This window comes from Anopheles nili, chromosome 2, assembly GCF_943737925.1.
Source record: "Anopheles nili chromosome 2, idAnoNiliSN_F5_01, whole genome shotgun sequence".
Lineage (NCBI taxonomy): Eukaryota > Metazoa > Arthropoda > Insecta > Diptera > Culicidae > Anopheles > Anopheles nili.
Window position 1 is genome coordinate 65,352,670 of NC_071291.1, and position 14,137 is coordinate 65,366,806.

Here is a 14,137-nt window from a genome sequence, read left to right on the forward strand (position 1 = left end):
TCCTAATTTATGGATTACGGATGAAAACTAATTTCTATAATTGCAATACGAACTCTAAATGCATAAAAGCAAGATAACAGCAACAGATAGATATGGAAAGAGCATGTCGAGAAGAAACCCCTGTTTCCATAAAAAGATTTCAAAAATAGGCTTTGTCATCCAGCGTTCCAGCGCTGTGCTTCATACATGAGGAAAACAAGAATAAGTAGAAGCAGGTTGCTACGCGATTTTTGTTTGCAAACAAATGCAAGATGCTACATGCAAACATTTCAGTGTGTGGTACAAAATGAGTAATTTTCGAGAAAAACTGCTGGCAAACTTAGATAATATTAAGCAGAGTAGTAAGTATAAAGGTATATGCAATCAGTGCGTAAGAAATTAAAGAAGAAATGTTATGCTATCTCCGGTAGAATTTCGTCAGCAACACCCATCTCAAACGGACGATGAAATCGAAGACGTACTGTTTCAAAAGTTTCGCACAGATTTGAACAGTGGTAACAAAAAAGTGGATCACGTGGAATCGGCCGACTCGTATCGCTACATTCCTCAGTTTCACTTCGAATTACCCAAAAGTGCAGATTCTTTGGCACAAAAGCTGCGCGAAGAGGCACGAACCCTCTTTCTGCAGAAGCGCAGCAAAGAGCTGCTGGATAATGGTGAGTTCAAGCTGCTATGGAGCTTGCTGGAGAAACACCACTCACCACCGCCGCTGGGTGAGGAACAGTACATCAACTACGAGCTATACTGTAAGGTCGCAGCGATCGCGGGAGAAAAGTTTAAGCGCTACCTAACGGCGACGACCTTCGCCCGGCTACTGGCGTCCAGTAATAACCCAGGCAAAATCGGAGTAATTTCGCTATTTAATTACACCATGCGCAAAGTATGGCTGCAGCAAACGCGCATAGGACTTTCGTTGTACGACTACACAGGACAGGGCTTTCTCAGCGAGTCGGACATGGAATCCTACATACTCGAGCTCATACCCACCTTTCCCCAGTTGGAGGGCTTGGAAAAGTCGTTCCACAGCTTCTACGTCTGCACAACGGTGCGCAAATTTTTCTTTTTCCTCGACCCGCTACGTACGGGTCGGATCCGTATACGGGATGTGCTAACTTGCACCTTTCTGGACGACCTGCTCGAGCTGCGCGACGAGGAGATTCCAAAAGACGCTCAGGAAATGAACTGGTTTTCGGCACCGTCCGCTCTATCGGTGTATGGGCACTATTTGAATCTCGACAAGGATCACAACGGTATGTTAAGCAAGAAGGAACTGATCGGTTACGGATCGGGGACGCTAACGCCAATCTTTCTGGATCGCGTTTTTGCGGAATGTCTCACGTACGACGGCGAGATGGATTACAAAACGTATCTGGACTTCGTGCTGGCACTGGAAAACCGAGCCGAACCGCAGAGCTTACACTATCTCTTTCGCATACTGGATGTAGAGCACAAGGGTTATTTGACCGCGTTCACGCTGAACTACTTTTTCAAAGGCATACAGGAGGAATTGTCGGCGCACCGTGCCGAACCGATCAACTTCGACGACGTGAAGGACGAAATATTCGACATGGTCAAACCGGCCGACCCAACTCGCATCACGCTCAAAGATTTGATCAGCTGCGGTCACGGGGAGACGGTCGTTTCGATACTGATCGAGTTCCACAAGTTTTGGGCATACGAAAACCGTGAGGTGATGGTTACGTCGGCGGCCAGTGACGACGCGCATAACTTATGATACGACGGGTCGGCATCGGTTGAGCCCGATAAGCCTTCGCAGGATGATGAATCTCGAACTGCATTTTAATCTTAACGTAACGAAGTCTAGCAACCGAACAGTGAAACATTCCATGTAATATGTGACTCACAATCGAACTTTTTCAACAGTATTCGCAATCAGGTGGTCTTTTGCCACAAATCTCTTACACCAATCCAGTGCATTATGATGCAAATATCCTGACTGAAAATATACGATGACTTATTGATGAGTTTCTTTTTGTAGTTTAATTGTCAATTTATTGCCGTTTGTGTTTATTAAACAATATAAATTCATTCAATTTAATTCATCGCGGCAACAGTGGGCCTTCTTAAATTCTATTCCAGAGGCGTCGTGTGTTCGTGTAAAACACAAATCTAACTGTATAAGCTTTCTTTCCTACTTTTTATGAATTCAATTCAAAGGGAAATGATCAAATCTCGCTCAGTTACAAACTTGATGAGAGGAATCGTCTCTTCTCTAGTCCAATGATATAATTAGAATGAAAACGTGTAACAAAACACAACAAAGCTCATGCTCTAATTTTTGGGTATGCTTAACACGAACCGACCAGCCAGTGAGAAGTGATCTGACCCGTAGAGCATGTTTGGTATGCTCTCAATCTCAAAACCACACATCTGCACCGTTGGCAGCATGTACGTGCCCAATAAGTCCAAATTCCAGTTGGGCAGGTGGCGACTGCATTCGGCCACCGATCGGTAGGGCGTATAAAACAAATAATCGACTGTTATCCAATCGTCCTGATAAGTGGTGGCCCGGCGGTTCTGTTCCGACATATGGTGTGTGTATGCTGATTCGAATGCGAAGCGATGGCCCAACGAGCCGGAGGAAAACTGCCGCCGATAGTTGGCCGACGATTCGGCAGTGCATGATTCGGATTCCGAATCCTTTCGGTTTGATTTTGTCGCACTGTGGATGGAGTGGTAGAGCTGAAATGTTAAGAAAAAAGGTTATAACTCGATCTTAAACCTTATCTTGATTTCAAATTTCCTCCATTACCCGTGTCATATCGAACGTTGAAGTTTGTGCACCTTCGCGAACTCTCAGATTATCGTGCTGACAATTGTCGGTGATTCCGAGTGCCGGTGGCAGGAACAACTTTCCCGTCTGTTCCACGTGTCCATTGGAATCTGCGCGATGAAGAGTACGCGAAGCTAATCGATCATAGCGGAGAAACCCTTTGGTCAGCAACTCGTAGGGGGCAGTGAATGGTTGCAGGTTGAAGTCACCACACAGTATGACCGGGTCGTACTGCGGTGTCCCATTCGGTAGTGTACCACAAAACGCTAGGCGATCGAGTTCTGCAAGTAGCACTTGTATCTGAGCCAACCGAATATCCTGCCGCCGAGGATTGTAAAGCAGGTGGGTGGTGGACACGACGAGCTTCACCAGTGGATTATTTTTCAGCGCAAATTTGGCGATTATGGCCACATTTTCGCGGTTTAATTTCTACGGTGGTATTTGCACATAGGAATATCATTGCGGACAGGAAGCTCACCGTAAACGGATACTTACGTTGACGTTCGGCTGAAAATACTCCACCTCGTGGTGAGTTATCAGATCCAAAAGATCCTGCCGGTAAAGCACAGCACAGCCGTCCGTTTTCTCGCCGCCTGTTCGTTTCTTATACAACATACCATAGTTGTAGGAAAGCCCTTTGCGAAAATGATCTACATGATTTTGCTGCAGCTCTTGTACACACAATATATCGGGCTGAATCGTGTTGATCTCTGCCATCAGGCGGCCATAGCGCTGGTTCCAAGGCAATGCACGTGGATCATGTTCGGTGTACAGTTGCGCGTGTCCTTCCAGCAAATCTTGGGCGAGGATGTTGTAGCTCATAAGAATAAACTCGAAGTGATAGGGCTGATCATTGCTCTGAGAAGATTTTTTTGCCGACCCTTTGGATTGGTTGTTAACGCTGTTAGCTTCCCATTGCCATCTGCGCCAATTGTTCAGGTACCCCTTCTGATCAGGGCATTGTGTAAACACTGTTTTCGGGCCGAGCTTTTTCGATGAGTTGTTCATTATTTCTGAAATCTTCAATTTCCTCACCGCGGCACTTGACTCATGTTGACTTGAGCACCACCAAAATCGGCGAGAAGTATTTTGCAACAACCGAGGAAAATTAAAAATCGTCAGCAATCGTTGTTTCATTCACGTTGCAGTATTTGCTGGTTCTTCTACTATTAGCCGGGTCGCCCTTAGAGCAAACGAATCTGGAGTAAGCCGCTTTTATTGTAATACAACCAAGAGAAGGTAGTTCTACAAGCACACAAAACAAAGAGTAATATTTTATGAACCGTAAATTCCAGGATATTTTCGCGAAAACGTAATCGGCTAGTAACAAAAGTCCTCATCGTCGATTGACGTTCGCCGTATGTTTTGAAATCGATGACAGTTGCCTATATCCTGTCAGAGCTTTCGAAAAGAATCGCATTCAAACAGAACGTTAAATTGATTTGCAATAATTCATTATTATTTTTAAGCACGATTGTAATTTAAGTAATTGTGAATAACATTGTTTTCCCATGTTATCTAAAAGATAAGGACGTCTTTTTCATCCCTCTCCTTTCATTCATATGCAGGATAGTGTCGAGCTACAGTACATTTCGCTGAACTAGAGTTATCTTCAATCTATTAAAATACCATATTTCGAAAAAGTAGTGTACCAAGTAACGAGAGATTTTAAATTATATACTGTTTTTAATCATTTTCTCAACCATTGATAGAAAGATTCCAGTGGAGGAATAATTAAAAACACAGTTTCCTGACACAACTCATTCCTTGCACGGCGGCCATCTTGTTTGTGTAGAACAAGAGCTCGAACCAAAGGGAGTGGAGTCGTTTTTTGTAGGGGAGCGTTTCCTTGTGTATGTGCCCGCGTGTGTGAGCTAGGAGGGGGTGATCAAGCGGGTGGCACTGAAGATAGTGATGCTGGAACGCGAGAAGACATCGCGTACTTTTCATAGTTAGCCCTGCAGATGGGATCGTGCTGAATTGTGTCACGAGAAAAAGGTTCGCGCGATCCCGAAGCTTTGAGTCAGGAGCATCGGAAAAGGGAGGGCAAATGAAAAACATCCTTTGCTCGTCTGTGTACGGTTAAAATTCTCCGACAGAGTGGTACAAAAACGAAACGAGTGATACAAAAGCTGTACTTAAGTGGCCCATTCCGAAAATTAAAATTTGTGTTCGACGATCAAATATAGAAGGTACCATACCTTCGAAGATCAAGTACAAAGCAAGCCCTGTGTAGGTGCAATTTGCAGTGATATTTGGCGTTCGTGTTTTGTGCGAAGAAAGTGTGATCATCTCAACATTCCTTTGGCTCAGGGGGCTACTTTCGTTACTTCATCCGTTTTCGGCTGGTCGTGGGCCCGCAGCATCATCGCCAGCATGATACACGACACCACCACTACCAGCCAAGATCATCGCCTCTGCAGACACACGACCACGTTGGCAAACGGAACGGGACGGGGAAATGTGCGATCGCCCCGTCGATGATCGCAGCATAAAAGCATCTCTCCCTCCAGCCACAGGATCACCTGCGATTGTATGCGGGCTCGTACCACGATCGGTTACGTGTTGGTGCGTTTGCCGCGGGCCCGGATCGCGCGGTCCCTTTACTACACCATACGAGCAGGGTGCCTGCCTGCCACCGTTTGTTTATGTGAAATTGTTGGAATTCCTGAATTCCGTCCGTTCGCCCGGCCGTAACCGTACGCCCCTTGAGAAAACGGCTCAAGATCGTGGCTGCTCGCGGGTGACAAAGTGAGGTGCGCAGAAGCGAGAAAGAGAATGAAAGAAATGAGAATGATCAAGTGGAGAAGTAATATTGAGAAGGCTGAACCGTGATCTGACCGGAGGTAATGGTGAAAAAACATCCCACTGTGAGTGAAGATCTGTTGTTTTCTGGTGGATTTTTCGTCATTTTCAATTGATCGTTTTTTTTTCTGCGCGTACTCGTGAAAAGCTTTGCGCGCTTTTGCCGTCATTTGGGATCAATTACGCCGATCCGTACCGGGAAGTCGCATTGCCGGACGTAGAAATCATCGACCCGTACCATCGAATTCGGTCGCATCGATCGCTTTTGATGCCGAACGAGATAATTACTTATCGGGAAGCAAATTAGCGTGCAATTTAATGCAATTGAGCAGTTATCTGAAGGCTTATGCTGAGCTGCCACGGTGGCTCGCGCTGTGGACGTCTTCTTAGGGACGTAAATGTGTCTGCTCAACCCCCATTCGGTGCACGAACAAATGATCCAACGGTCGTGCCATTGCCCTTCGGTGCAGCAGTGAAATAAAGTTCAAATCATTTCGCCAAGTGGAATCGTACATGGTTATTACATCGATTTGATGTAAAAAAAGCTCGTGAGCAGTGTTAGATTAAGCAAAAAAGTTGTGAAAATTGTATTGCACTATCGCAAGATTTTAAGTTAATTTAACAAAGCCACCGCTGGACGGATTAGTCAACGTAGTGTTCTATAGCAACATATAAAATCGAGTTAATATAAGGTAAATGGTTTATGAATGCGAAGCTCCTATTTGCATACAGCTAAAGACAGAATGAAGAAAAATTAATGAATAAGCAATCAATCGCTGCCGGAAACCCATCGGACAATTGAGATAGTTTCCGGTCGTCATCGGGGTTTGGGGAATCGCTGCATGGGACACGCAAAGATACACTTTCCCGATCCATCTCCATCACCTTTCGATCGTTCAGCATTCGTTTGCGCAGGCTTTTATTACCAGGGGCAGTTTTCTCTCTCTCTCTCTCTCTCTCTCTCCCTTACTTCTCCAGCTTTTCATTCATATCCGCCCATATCATTTCCGGTGCCGATTGATTTGCATCCAATGAATTTGTAATGAATTGTGCAAGCCAGATGGCACCATGTTATCTGTGCGTTTGTGGTTTTTTCGTTTCTTTTTGCTATTAATTTTTACCTTACGACGATAGCAGAGACATTGTTAACTAACTTTCTTCTGTCACGCCACTTTCCAAATGATTCTGAGTGTGCTACATCGGCGAAGAATCTCATTGTTGTCATGCAAAATCAAAATCGCAAAGTCGGGTTCGTCGCTTAAAATCTTTCGATGGCGTTGAAGTCTTTCGATAGCGTTAGGAGTGTTTTTCGCTGAAAACATGGTAATGTTGTTTTTTTGTGTGTTTTGCTGTTGTATTCGAGTTGTATTCGCGACGTACGATGAATATCAATTTACATTAAATGCCTTACCTCTTTAATACCATAGAATTGTTTGGAAAATAAACCACACTCTTATTGCTGTGGTAGGTTTTTTTTTTCTTCTCGCGTTATTTTTACCATCACGTTTGCTTCGAATGATCTGCATAGAAAAATCGTGGGAAGCGTCAAGCCTTGCAACGTCTCGTGTTGGGTGTGAGATCATTTACTTTTTCGCGCGATTCAGCAATAACACGTTATTCGCTCGTGCGGTTGAACATGCATCTCACGCTAGACGGAATATTGTTAGCTTTCTACGGCACACTCACTGGGATCAATGCAGAAAACGTATATAAAAAAAACGTCCCATGTATCTCAAAGAAGTGTATGGCGTGAAATGTTCCATGCAAATGATTTGAAAATGATTTATTTCTGTTTGTTGTTGCATGCTTCGGTATGGCAAATTCCCAACATGGAAAGGGTAAAATGAACATGTCTTTTTTAGTTCTCATAAGCGTAACAATATTTATATCTGTCTCAACAATAGGTACCGTTAATTTGATACAGTTTTTGAACTATCATTGTTTTATGTTTATAAAAAATAAAAACTGTACGAATCTGCCAGTTTTGTTGTCTTCAACGAATCTCTTTAAAAAGTTTTTTTTGCTTTAACTTTTCCATTTTCCATCAGTTCTTTCCAAGTGGGCGCTACCAACCCACCAGCCATAGAATTCTTTGTTCGTTCAATGAGTCGATCACTGCCACGGCCGCCATCCGTACCCGATAAGTTTGGAGGTGGCACAGCCTACCTGGACCAATCAAACCGATCGTGCTATTTAGCAGCACAACCATGACGGAATTCCTACCGCTATGTGATGTGCTGTTCAACGTGATCTCCCTGGCCGGTTACTTCTGTGACGTTGTGTTTGATGTCGTCCTTGGTTACGCGTTGTACGAACGGCAAAAGTTCTCCTATTTCGCCGCAGTTATCGTGATCGTTTCGTTTTCGTTGATCATTTCACAGGTAAGATATCGTATGTTGTCATTTAACGTTATTTAATTTTATTGTATTAACCGAGTCAGCCCGGGATAAGGCTCACAGCGGCTGTTGGGAGGAAATGCCTTTCAGTCCAGAAACAATTGTACAAATCCAATTATGACCTGGTCGTCCCTAAAAAAGTAATAATAATAAATTTATTTTATGAAATTAACAAGCAAACAACAATAAAAAAGAAGCAACTACCGTAAGAAATTAGATATCAATTTGCAATTTTATCAAAATATCGCTTTTTGTGCATATTCTGTCTATGATATCTATATTATTTCCAAAAAAAATTGAGTGAAAAGATTAATAAATGTTCAATTAACTAGGTAAATTATATACCTTTTATTCGTTGAACAAATCTATTTTATTATAACGTTAAATTACGCATGATTACAATTATAGATCTGCTTTTAACACATTTCCCATTTCCAGATCGTATCCATACGATGGTACATGAACAAACGCAAGATTCGCAATGCTACCGCGTCCAGCACGGGTCCACCCGGCTCACCGGACACGGAAGCAGGAGCGCCGGGCAGTAACAGCCTCGAGAAAAAGAAGAAAAAACCAAACACGCTCGGTTCCGGCAACGGTTCTGGTCCCGGTGGAGCGACAGGGGAATCAGCCGGTTCAGGATTAGCCACCAGGACCGCCCAGTACGGCCGATACGTTGTCCTTGCACTACACGTCACCCAGCTCGGGGTGCTGTGGCGGTACGCGAAACTATTCGTACCGGTTGACCTGCGCCACGTGAAGCACGAAGTGCGTGATCTCTGCATGTTACGCCTGGTGCATGCCTTCTGTGAAGCAGCTCCGATGCTACTGCTGCAGTTGTACGTACTCGTAACGCTGCAAAGTGAAGCTCAACTAGCTGCAGCTGGGCTGAAGCTAAAGGCACTTGGACACCATCATCACCATCACCTACCGGCCAGTGCGACGGCACTCGTGCAGCAAACGAACCTAGCGGAACAGCAACAGAAAACATTTCGGGACCTCAACATGGTCTCAGCCACGCTGTCGTTATTTAGCGTCTGCTGGGCCCTTGCTAGCTTTAGCAAGAACGTACGGCTGCAGAACGTGCACCGGCTCGTGCTGACCTGGTTGGGCGTTATCTTTCAATTCCTATGGCGACTCGGAACCGTGATTTCGCGCGTCATCTCCCTCACGGTGTACGCGTCCGTGTACAGCCACTGGGTGTTTCTCGTGATAAGTAAGTAGGGCCACGAACTGAAATGGAGTGTGAGCGGGATTAATACATTGACCTCTCCACAGTACTGCACTGGTTCTCGATGTTCCTGTGGTTGATTTCACCGAAGAACGTATTCCATGGTGAACGAATTTCGCGCCTAAAAAAGACGACCCTGGGTGGGCTGATTGCGTTCGTGTACATTTTCGCCTACATTAACCTGCAGGAAGTGCGCCACCGGCAAAAGATGGTAAGCATTGTTGGTCGTTGGATTGTTTGAAGTTATTAAATTAAAAAAATTGTTTCATTTGCTTCTAGCTCACGTTTTACGTGGTGATGTTCGCAGAGAACTGTCTGCTCGTTTGCCTGTGGATGGTTGGCGTGTGGCCAAACCGTCCGGAAGGTTGGTACATGGTCCCGGTATCCGTGCTATGCAGCTTCGCCGCTGGGTTGTTCTTTATGGTCGTCTACTACCGGTACTTCCACGTGCGAAGGTTAGGATACGAAGCGGGTGGTCGAGTAGCGGAGAAGTGTTCAGCTCACTGCCCGGACGGTTGTCGGTGTCTAACCGGACACGAGAATGGCCTCGATGGTGGACTAGGGGGTGCCAGTTGTAAAGCTGGAGGAGGTATCGGAGCCGGTGCGAGTGGTGGTGGGATGAACGGGAACGCTGGCCAAAAGTATCCGCATGCCATACCGGGTGTGTTCAACTGTCGGTTTTCCAACCCCGTCAATGCCGCGACGAAGAGAAAAAAGAAAAAACCAACCACGTTCGTGCCGCCACCGAATCTTGCGATCGCATCCCAAAACGGTGGTGGTGCAGGTGCGGGTCAACATCAGCAGCTGCTGCACCAGCAACACCAGCAACACCTACAGCAGCATCAGCAACAGCAGCAGCAGTACCAGCAGCAGCAGCTCCTTCAACATCAGCAGCAGCAGCAACACCAGCAGCAACAGCAGCAACATCAGCAGCATCAACAGCAGCAACAGCAGTTGCTGCTTGGTCCGATGGCGATTCCCTTCTGGAGACGTCCTTTGCCACGATCGCACACGGGTGGTTCAAGCGAGAACGAGGGCAGTAGCGTCGGTTCGCGGGTTAACATTCAGCAAAAGCTGCAGGAGAAAAAGCAGAAACAGCTGGCCGAACTGAAGATCATCGAGGAGGAGATCAAGCAGGGCAAGCTGGGTGGTCCGGGAGGCACGGGGACACTTAGCTCCGGTGATGATGGCAAAACGACGTTGCCACGGCAACCGATTCCGCGAGCGAAGAAGCATATTGACATCGATCCGATAGAGTGGCGAACGTCCAGCCCGGATATGGCGGAGATTGTGACGAATAAATCGTTTAACGATCTGAACCTATTACTCGCGGCCAACCTGGATGATGTGAATGGGTTGAACAAGTTCAACAGCAATTACGATCCGATCTACAACAGTTTCGGGCTAAACGGCATCAACATATCAGCGCTGGTGAACCTCAAAGCGACTGGTGGGAGCGGTTCTGTTGGGGCAGCGGGGTTGAGCGAAGCGGGTGGCCAGCCATCATCCGTTCCGGTTGTGTCTGGAAACCGTAACATGTCTCCGATTTCATCCCAAATATCCGCAACCGAGAGTAATTCGCTCACACGACAAGTGCTGCCTCGTGCGAAACTTCTGCCCAACAACATCCCGCGGAATCCGTTTGCGGAGAACTATAGGGGCAATTTCGTGAATTTGTATGCCGACGCGGCCGCCAGTACGCCACCGGCTGCTGTATTAAATGGAGCGGGGAATCAGACCGGTGGTGGTGGCCCGTCAGGGGCGCGGGCGCCCTCAATTAGTCCCAGGACGACGGAAATTGCCCAATCGAACCGAGCGATCCTGTACGATGCTCACGGGCGACTTTATACGGATGCGAACCACCCGCGGCAGGTATCCGGAACGTACAGCAGTACGGAGAACGCCGGTGCAGAGAACTTACCGTTCCCGTACAACGTTGTGCCACCACCGAGGAGCAAATTGGATAGCCGCGGAACACCGACCACCCCAGTACAATCCGGATCGGCTAGTGGAAGTGCGAACAACACGAACAGTAGCAACAAATCGGGCCGGACAGCAACAACGGCAACGATGGCGGCCATCGTTGCAAGTATCGGTGCTGGAGGGCCGTCGAATAGCCCGACAGTTGGAGCAGGCGGTGCCATCAATAACCTCAACAATACCAAGCGCCAGAACATGCAGCGTGCTAAAACGCCTGAAATTCTGCTGGCACCGCACTATCTCGAAAACTCGCGCATCTACTTCGACTGGGTGGCACGTGAGGCGGCCAACTTTAGGTATTTTTCTAGTAGACATAGACATAGTTTATCATACACAATAAGGTATTAACGTAGCTTTCTCTTATTGTGCTTCAGGTTACAAGAATCGGAACGTGATCAACCGATGGAAAGCAGTGGGGATGAAAATTTGGACAATTCCGGGTGTGACGATGGCCACAATGGGCACCATAGAATACCATCCGATATCGATAGTCAGGTAAGTAGTAGTAAGAAGCGTCATATCAACAACGGTTTAAAACCTGTACCCTCTAACATTAGGTATCATTGCCTCGATCGTACACGTTGCCACGGGAATTTAAATACTACCGACGGAATAAGGGCCGGAAGGTGAAAAATGAGCACTTCATTGCCAGCACGAACAGCAGCGATGGTGATGTGGACAGTGGGGACGATAATGAATCGGAACGGCTGTCCAATTTGTCCTCTAGTTCTCAGAGGCGAGTGAAAAACGCTACACCATGCTCTAATCTAACAGGAGGGCATCATCAACCGCCTTTGCAGCAGCAACAACCGCCCCAACCGCAACAACACCAGCCGCTCCCTCGCCAGCGCATGAACAACCTAAACAAAAACGTTCCTTTGGCTCAGCCGGCCATTGCTACGGCAGCGCTGATGTACCCAAGCGCCTCCGGAGGCTCTCCAAGCGGTACGATGCTACTCACAAATGGGATGTCGGCGAACACGTGCCGTCAAACGTTAAACGCTACGCCACAGAATCTCCACCAACCATCGCAGCACTCAGTGGCCATAGTTAATGGGTACAATCTTACGGGAGGCGGTGATAGAAGCAGCCCTGCCATGTCGGTTTTGTTGGCAGCCAGTGAAAACGGTCCGGTAGGGCTATCCGGCAAACCGGGCGCAGTACATAGTTTCGATCTGATTAGTGGCGTGGAGGCCCTTGGAGGCCCTTTACCCCCGTACCAGGCGGGTGGTGTAGCAGCAGCAGGAGGTGGGGCAGCAAGACCGACGAGATTCCGCATGTACGGTACGAAAAATGGTATGGTACGCCATGAAACGAAGCTCTAGACTTGCATAAGTTCACATAGGAGATACCTGCAGGACGTGTAACGGTTGCATTAAAGCAACACTGTACATAGGTAATTTATTCATGCTAAACAATACTGTGTTTTTATGTTTATACGTAGATTTGGATTTGTGTAAAGTCTGTAGATCGTGTTGTTTGATTGTTTTATATGATGTGCTACGCTGTTGGTATGCAACATATTTCATTTTAACACAACCTTTCCCCACGTGGCGTACTGGCTAATATAGATTTGTGATATAATTTAATAACGTCAGTGTGTTGTGCCGAGCGTAGCATCGAAACAATGGTTAGCTAGCGAAACTGCTTTTTAAACAACATTTGCATTATTCTGAGACTGCCAAACGAGTTTTTTTGCAATCTATTTTAAAACAAGTAACGGGATGGGAAAGTGCGTTCTGGGGGTTTTTGAACGACACCTGGTAGATGATGAAAATGAGTTTGTAATTTATGTGTCTAGGGAATTGTGTTTAAATGTTATAACTAAATAAATCAAACTATTTTATTTTACATCTTCGGGATTGATCTATTGGGACGTAATAGTTTTGTTGTGTCCGTTCGTTGTTCGTTCTTGTTCACTTTGTCCGGTTTATGAATATCACTATTAATGCCTATAAGGTTAAAATAAGCCTCCATAGCAAGTGTTTACCATGTGATGTACATTCCATTATATTTTTTTATGCTGGTTTTACATTTCTAGCAGATACTCTTAAAAACGTTGGAACTCTTAAAACAAAAGTTCACCAAAAAAGAATCGAAGAGAGGTTTTCTTTTGGCGATTTTTTGTGGTATGTTCACAAAACCTGTTGAACATTTTAGGCATGCTCCTTTATTAATTATTACTCTAACTACATCACACCGTATTTTAAAATCAATTTTATTTTCAGCAAAGATAGCTTTACTTTCTTGACCTTGTTTGGCTACCCTGTGTACACCTTAACGCATCTGGTACTTCTTTTGACGTTTCGTACACATTCGCATGGTTTGACATTAGGCGCCAATAACAAGAAGACGAAGAAGCAAAGTTTCTACTCGTCACACACTCCAAAAACTTCGCAAGTTTTTTTTTAATTCGTGCAAAAATTAAAACAATACCTTGCGAGAGCAATCGGTTATCAGCGAGCGGTTAACCGAGTGCACCAACACTCGTGCAGGTGCGTGGCCGTTGACCGTGGGTGCGTGCCGTCAGTCACCTTCATTCGCTGCGCGAAAATCTTCGGCAACGGCGGCGACGACGACATCGGGCGCCTCCGTCTTGCAGTTCCCGAGGCTTTGCATCCCCAGCCAACAGTGGTGTTTGTGCGCGAGAGTAGTGTGCAACCCGGTGAAGCAAGTGGTACAAAACAAGGGCACGGGTTGCGTTAACCCGCTCGGGTGGAACAAGTTCCGTTTCGAGATTGTCCGGTGCGCCGCCAGCACGCGGAACGGAAGCACCGTCGCAATTGCCCCAGTGCAGCGTGCAGTTGAAGCGCCGGGAAGTGCTCGTGTGTCATAGCAGGCCTGCGCAGCGAAACGTAGTCCGGGAGACAACGCACATCCGTCCTACGCAAAAAGTTTGCCGATTATCATAAGCCACTTCCTGCCGCGACG

The 14,137-nt window shown here is 46.3% G+C and overlaps 3 protein-coding genes across 3 annotated transcripts; 2 read left to right on the plus strand and 1 right to left on the minus strand.

The window, feature by feature from the left end:
• Positions 1–286: 286 nt before the first annotated feature.
• On the plus strand, positions 287–1,888 carry LOC128720122 (serine/threonine-protein phosphatase 2A regulatory subunit B'' subunit gamma-like). Its single transcript, XM_053813768.1, has 2 exons — positions 287–341; positions 411–1,888. Exons 1-2 carry the CDS (start codon positions 287–289, stop codon positions 1,733–1,735), a joined length of 1,380 nt encoding a protein of 459 aa, XP_053669743.1. The 3' UTR covers positions 1,736–1,888.
• Positions 1,889–2,071: 183 nt separating this feature from the next.
• Positions 2,072–3,802, minus strand: LOC128728428 (protein angel). The gene is made up of 3 exons (XM_053822056.1): positions 3,290–3,802; positions 2,774–3,223; positions 2,072–2,703 (listed from the first exon to the last, which is right to left on the minus strand). The coding sequence occupies exons 1-3, from the start codon at positions 3,800–3,802 to the stop codon at positions 2,293–2,295; spliced, it is 1,374 nt and encodes a 457-aa protein (XP_053678031.1). The 3' UTR covers positions 2,072–2,292.
• A 4,004-nt stretch (positions 3,803–7,806) lies between these two features.
• On the plus strand, positions 7,807–12,531 carry LOC128720111 (uncharacterized). The gene is made up of 6 exons (XM_053813757.1): positions 7,807–7,980; positions 8,434–9,211; positions 9,274–9,437; positions 9,506–11,502; positions 11,581–11,701; positions 11,764–12,531. Exons 1-6 carry the CDS (start codon positions 7,807–7,809, stop codon positions 12,529–12,531), a joined length of 4,002 nt encoding a protein of 1,333 aa, XP_053669732.1.
• The last annotated feature ends 1,606 nt before the right edge of the window (positions 12,532–14,137 follow it).

Excerpts from the sequence above, each read along its gene's own strand:
- LOC128720122 (XM_053813768.1), top strand. The coding sequence starts at position 287 with ATGAGTAATTTTCGAGAAAAACTGCTGGCAAACTTAGATAATATTAAG. Across the intron at positions 342-410 it reads AGATAATATTAAGCAGAGTA|AATTTCGTCAGCAACACCCA; the intron begins GTAAGTATAAAG and ends TATCTCCGGTAG.
- LOC128728428 (XM_053822056.1), bottom strand. The coding sequence starts at position 3,802 with ATGAACAACTCATCGAAAAAGCTCGGCCCGAAAACAGTGTTTACACAA. Across the intron at positions 3,224-3,289 it reads ATTTTCAGCCGAACGTCAAC|AAATTAAACCGCGAAAATGT; the intron begins GTAAGTATCCGT and ends ATACCACCGTAG. Across the intron at positions 2,704-2,773 it reads CAACGTTCGATATGACACGG|CTCTACCACTCCATCCACAG; the intron begins GTAATGGAGGAA and ends TTAACATTTCAG.
- LOC128720111 (XM_053813757.1), top strand. The coding sequence starts at position 7,807 with ATGACGGAATTCCTACCGCTATGTGATGTGCTGTTCAACGTGATCTCC. Across the intron at positions 7,981-8,433 it reads TTTCGTTGATCATTTCACAG|ATCGTATCCATACGATGGTA; the intron begins GTAAGATATCGT and ends TCCCATTTCCAG. Across the intron at positions 9,212-9,273 it reads CTGGGTGTTTCTCGTGATAA|TACTGCACTGGTTCTCGATG; the intron begins GTAAGTAGGGCC and ends ACCTCTCCACAG.